The sequence below is a fragment of the Ostrea edulis genome, chromosome 3 (genome assembly GCF_947568905.1).
Source record: "Ostrea edulis chromosome 3, xbOstEdul1.1, whole genome shotgun sequence".
In the NCBI taxonomy this organism is placed as follows: Eukaryota; Metazoa; Mollusca; class Bivalvia; order Ostreida; family Ostreidae; genus Ostrea; species Ostrea edulis.
In genome coordinates, this window is record NC_079166.1 from 11096827 (window position 1) to 11102826 (window position 6000).

Consider the following 6000-nt stretch of genomic DNA (forward strand, 5'->3'; position numbering starts at 1 on the left):
GTATTGAAAATACAGAGCTTTTTGTCGTGGGCATTTATTTTGCTGTTCTCCTCTTACTGCAGAATTCGAGCAAGTTTAGCTTCTCATGAACATTTCTATTTATAGATTCATTGATTACAATGCACGTACCTTTCCATGCAGTGAAAACTGTATGATCTGAAATGCACAGATCAACAAACTTTGTTATTCCGACTTTCTCCAACATCCATGACTTCTTCAAGCATATATCCTAGCTGATGAGAAACATGGATATGAATTATGGAACTTGTTTGTTAATTGTCATAAAATAAGTAGAATTTAAGCTTAAATAAATTCTCTGTTAAATTATATAGTATATGCTGGATTGCACAGTAGGATAAAATGATATTTATTTAAAGTTAGGCTTACAAACAGAAACAGTGTCAACAATACAGACGAAATAAAAGTTGGAATGAAAAGGTGTTAGAATTCACTGTGTTTCATGTGCAAGAGTTGTATTTCTTTGGATAATTCAACCTTCAAGTGCTCCAACTTTTAGTACTAGTGCACCTTAAGCTGCATAAAAATAGTCACATATGTCTTTTTGTCAAGTATCAGTGGGGTCCTGACAACTGGCTCCATTTTCTAGATCAGTCGACGGATAGAGTGCCCATACCATGAAATCAACATATACAAGTCTCTTTCAAAAATCAAAGAGTTGCAGAATTACAGTTGAGTGTAATTGTTTCCAACACTTGTGTGTGTAATATTTATGCATCTTGGTTTTCCTTTCAGAATGGAAATGCAAGAAAGGGATCAGGAGGAGTTAAAAAGCCTGGTTCAGGAGGCAGATCAGGGGTAAGTCTTCCAGGAATTAAAGAAGCCTATATAAATGCAGCTACAATGTACTGTATTCCAGGACATTTTTCCTTTGTACATGTATTATTCTTGTCCATTTTTCCCTAATCAAAAATGGGAGAACAGAAGAAATAAACAGAGCACCATGAGAATGAATGGGTAAATTTATTTGGTTGACCAGTTTCAACTGGGGGGAGTTTATCATCAGAAAAATGGAAGAATTCAAAACTGGGCAAATTTGAATTTACTCATTAAGTTCAAGTAATCATGAATGACTTGGAATGAATTTCAAATGGGGTGAAGTTGTCTTTCAATACATTAGAGCTAGAATGACTAAATATAGATAAACTAGTCAATTGTCATTCCAAAGTAAAGAGGATGTACATGTGCTACTGTTTAATTTTTCGATTAAGACATTAGCATTTTGGGGTTTTATTTTTTTTTCCATTATTCCTGAGAAAGATTTTTATTTATTTTTTTGATAAAAAGTTATTTAATCCTTTCTGTCTTACAGCCTTCAACTTCAAGACAAAGTAGTCAGAGTAACTCTCATTCCAAACCTTCAACATCCACACCTTCCAAAATAAGTGCCAAAACACACACCCCTACAAACAATAGACTGTCAGTTAACCACAGGGCCACGCCCACTCCATCAGGAAAGGGGCGGGGCACCCGGAAATGACCAGTATTATGAAGATATATAAGCCATGAGCAGAGTGCCAGTGAATGTCGACATGTGTTTCTCAGAATTTAAACTGTGGCCTGGTGAGAAAGAGAATGTTGACATATGTAACTCCACAACATCCTGTTTATCCTGCTACGACATTCTTGTTTCCTGTGGGCCGAGAGAACAATGTAGACAGCTCTGAGAAACTGTTGTAGAGTTTATTTTTTTTTTGTATTGTTATTCGAAACTTTGGAAATAATGCGATACTGCTTGATTAGTAGTATTTTGAGTTTAAAGGCCACTGCTGATTGTGAATTCCGTCCAACTGTCTGCCTTGTTTATTTTATTTTTTACCCCAGTATTATGTAGATGCTGTCCTTGTATATTTTATTGCATGTTAAGATCCATGAATTTATAGGGCATTTTCAAGACACTTTAAAAGTGCTAGGATCCCATTTAGTTACACAAATGATATTTAGGTTACTAAAATTAAATTTAGATGTGAACTTGAGAATACTAATTATTAATGTGAACTGCATTTTCAATCAAGGCCCTTGAGAAATATGCAAGAATGTATTACAAAAAAAAAAAACAACCAATTTCAGGGATCTTTGAATATACTTTGATGTGTCATCATAAATGATATGTTTGTTACCTTCTTTGTAACATGGATGTGTGTGTAAACAAAGAAACTTAAATAACAACTTTCAGTTCCATTTTATAGATAAATTTATATTAATTACTATTTTAAGTTACATTGCGCACCTGGTGGACATGCAACAAATTCTGAAATGATGATGTTGTAAATGCTTTTGTATCTCGACATGCAAAAGCATATTACATGTTCGGGCTTGCTACACTATCATTACTTACAGCCTGTCTTTGATGGGTTTTTTAGGAGGTGGGGGGTATATACAAGTGCTAAATATGAGAAAAGGGTTGAATTTTTTTTTTTCAACAAAAAGTATTTAAATATATGGTAGTGGGGGCCTTGAAGTTTGAATCTTAAGATGTTATTAGATTTCAAAATGTTCTGTAAAAAGTGGATCTCTTGGAAATGAACATATACATGTATGTTGTTTTTTTGTTGTTTTTTTTATAGAAGAGTACAATATATTAAAGTGCCTATTGAATTCTGCTTCTTTTTATCTCTGTATTAATTGATTTATGTATTAATGAATGAAGTAGTGACTTTTATTTCAAATATTGCAATTTTTAGAGAGAAAGTATTTTATAAAGAATATTTAAAAAAAAAACTTGCATAGGATTGCCTTCTAAGTGACTGTGTGTTGCATTAACACTTATGTCTTACATAAATCTACCTTCTGATACATCCCAGTAAAGACCTGTCTGGTTTTTGTGCCAAACATATCACACCAGGGTGTTTTAATATTCTTCAGTTCATTTGGAGTGTGTTGTTTGTGTGTGTGTGTGAAAACCACTCTCTTCCCCTTATGTATTCTGTGTGTGCGTGCCTTTTTTTAAATTTCTTTATTGTAAATATCCTTGTTAATGTATTGTCTTGCCATTCTTTTTTTAGTTTGTGATGTTTATTATTTGTGTGTGTTTATCAAGCAGATGTGAAAAATGTACTTGTATACATTCCACTCTGTTTCACTTTAATTTCATTTTTGAAATATTTTACAGTGTGCATTATTGAGAATTTAAACTCACCGTATATAATTTTGTTCAATTCGGGTAGAATTTTTCTCGTCATGGATACATCCTGTTTCTGCATTTCATTTTTCGGATTATTGTCAACTTATGCGGGAATATATCTACAGTGTACTTAAATTATAACATTTGTATTTTGATTTTTATCAAAATTTGAATGTCTTTTGTTGATGACAATTTTTGTATTTTTACACATATTGCCTACAAAGTGACTGATTTGAAGCCAGATTCACTTGAAACTGTTGAAACTCTGCCTTCTGTTGTCTACAGCTGTTGATGGTCTGGAGATATATTGTGTGTAGTAAGTTGAAGAACATATCATTTATGTTTGTTTTGACATTTTTGTGCGATAAATTTGCTCATTATCTGAAGGGGATGAAACGCTTGATGAAGTATGAATGCATTAAATTTACAGGCCCTCTAGATTGAGTGTAGCACCACTATGTGGGAGAACATCGAACAGAAACAAGCCTTAGTTTACATTGCTATGCTCTTCATATACTCTGGTTTTGCTATCTTTTATGGGCATGAATGTCACGGTATTGCAAATAAAGTAACTTAGTTTTGTGGGTACATAATTTAGAGGACAACTTCATTGCTTTTTTCCCCTCATAGAATAAAAAGAAAAACAACACAAAAAAACAAGAAAGTACATATAACTAAATTATTTGAGTTTAAGAAAATTTTAGTGTTTGATGAATAATGATAAAAACCTCTGTGCACCTTGTTGTCTTGGCCAGGTAAAACAATTTGCTGTGAAGCGACATTGCTCATTCTTTGCACATTTCTCTAGCGTGTTTGTCAAACACTTGATATTATAGCGTCATGATATCCAGTACATACACTCAGTTACACACCATACATGTATATGTATGGCCCTTATATATGATTCATGTTTTATAAAGTCGGTGTCAGTTTTCTTTCTCTGCAGATTCAAATTATATCTTTTTTTTTTAAATATTTGGTTTCCAAGCTTCTTCAGTGTAGTTCATACTCTGTGACATGTTCGGATGTCATTTGTTCCTTGAATTCTTGTTTCTGGTGTTTATTTGTTACATGCATATTGCTTAGATATGAAAAAAAAAATTGCACTCTTCTTTCAAAATGAAAGAAGCAATCACAGCATCTTGATGTTTGGGAAATGGAAATGTGTAGATAACCTGTGTATAAACATGACATACAATTATACTTGTCGACCTGTGAAATACATCCACATTTATTTTCTTAGGAGGAATACATCTAACACATCATCATATTCCCTGACGTCCTTTAAAACCTGGAAGAAAATATCCCCAGTATTTGTGTATTCATTTCAAATTTTAATTTCCTCACTGGGTAGCTGATGTTTGGATTAAGTAGGGGTTTTTAATTTTTTTTTTTTTTTAATTTCAAATTACTATTTTCTGCTTACACTGCATATTTTTATTTAAAAAGTTTTCAATTTTATAATGTTAATGTACATATCCGCCTCTTCTCATCCTAAAAGATTTCTGTAGTGTGTTATTCCTCCTGCAGACAAGGAATGGCATGTACATCAGCAGTCCTTTGTTTATTTTCAAAGTCTCCCAAAGTGTTGCTACACAAATATCAGTATGAGCAAGATTTGTTTTTCCAGTTGTTTTTTTTTTTTTTAATTCGGTATAACATGGCTTTTGTAGACTCTCCTTTGTCAAGGTTTAAGTTGTATTTTTGGTTTATGCTAGGCAGAATTGCGAGATTAGATTTGAATAGCAGTTTAAACTGATTATAATGTTAGTATTTGTAGATAATTTATAATTTGCAATCTTTTAATCTTCTGTTTATGCACTTAAGAAAAGAACTGTTAGATATTCATATAGAATCAAAATTTGTCAAGGTAGAATATCTTTATTGTGTTCATATGTAAATTTCGTGTGAAACGGTGATCAGGCAGGGTCACATTATGTAAATTTAGTGTGAAACAGTGATCAAGCAGGGGTCACATTATGTAAATTTAGTGTGAAACGGTGACCAAGCAGGGGTCACATTATGTAAATTTAGTGTGAAACGGTGACCAAGCAGGGGTCACATTCTTGTTAGAATTTTTCATCCATTGTGTTTTGGGGGATTTCAGTTATTTTATTTTATTTGAAAAGGGAAGAATCAAATAAAATGATAATTAGAGGATGTTTTTTTTTCTGTACATATCATTCAGTTGCCAAGCCTTAACAACTTGGTCTGTTTGCTGCAAACAAGTGACAAATCTTTTGCAAGTTTTCAGCAAACAAAACTATATGCAAGTTTGCCACTAGCTCTAGATTTACAGCAAATGTCACAAGAACTTTTGCTCCTCTCTAGGAAGATGAAAAGAAACATTGATCGTTACAGCTATCTAGTTTGCCAATACAACCTATCATTCGGTCAAATGCTGTCTGACTTGTTTCATACCGATTGTTAGGCCGTTCTTGGCACACTGATTTTGGCTACGGATAACTCCGTTTACCTTATCAAGATATAGGGTCACGGCGGGGGTGACCGGTCGACAAGGGATGCTTACTCCTCCTAGGCATCTGATCCCACCTCTGGTTTATGTAGGGATCCGTGTTTTCCCAACTCTTATTTTGCATTGCTTATAGGAGTCTCATCTGTTGTTTGCATGAACAATGGCAGTGAGTGTTCAATAGTAGTAAACTAGGCAATGAAATGCTTACTACTAAATCGTGGGGTCTCTCATCCCTTTCAAATGTGTGCAGGAATGAGGCTTGAAGTTACTCAGTGATTTGAATGGAATTGATTGATTGTATCTTGTTTTACGTCGCTCTCGAGAATTTTTCACTCATATGGAGACGTCACCAAGACTGGTGAAGGGCTTCAAATTTAAGCCA

The 6000-nt window shown here is 33.6% G+C and overlaps 1 protein-coding gene across 2 annotated transcripts in view; it reads left to right on the plus strand.

The window, feature by feature from the left end:
* Positions 1-5302, plus strand: part of LOC125675121 (serine/threonine-protein kinase 33-like) — a 28838-nt gene extending 23536 nt beyond the window's left edge. For both annotated transcript variants that reach the window (XM_048912620.2, XM_048912621.2), the window contains exons 11-12: positions 754-816; positions 1331-5302. In XM_048912620.2, the coding sequence (XP_048768577.1) occupies positions 754-816; positions 1331-1498 (231 nt within the window). In that variant the 3' untranslated portion in view covers positions 1499-5302. The remainder of the gene's footprint in view (positions 1-753; positions 817-1330) is intronic.
* The last annotated feature ends 698 nt before the right edge of the window (positions 5303-6000 follow it).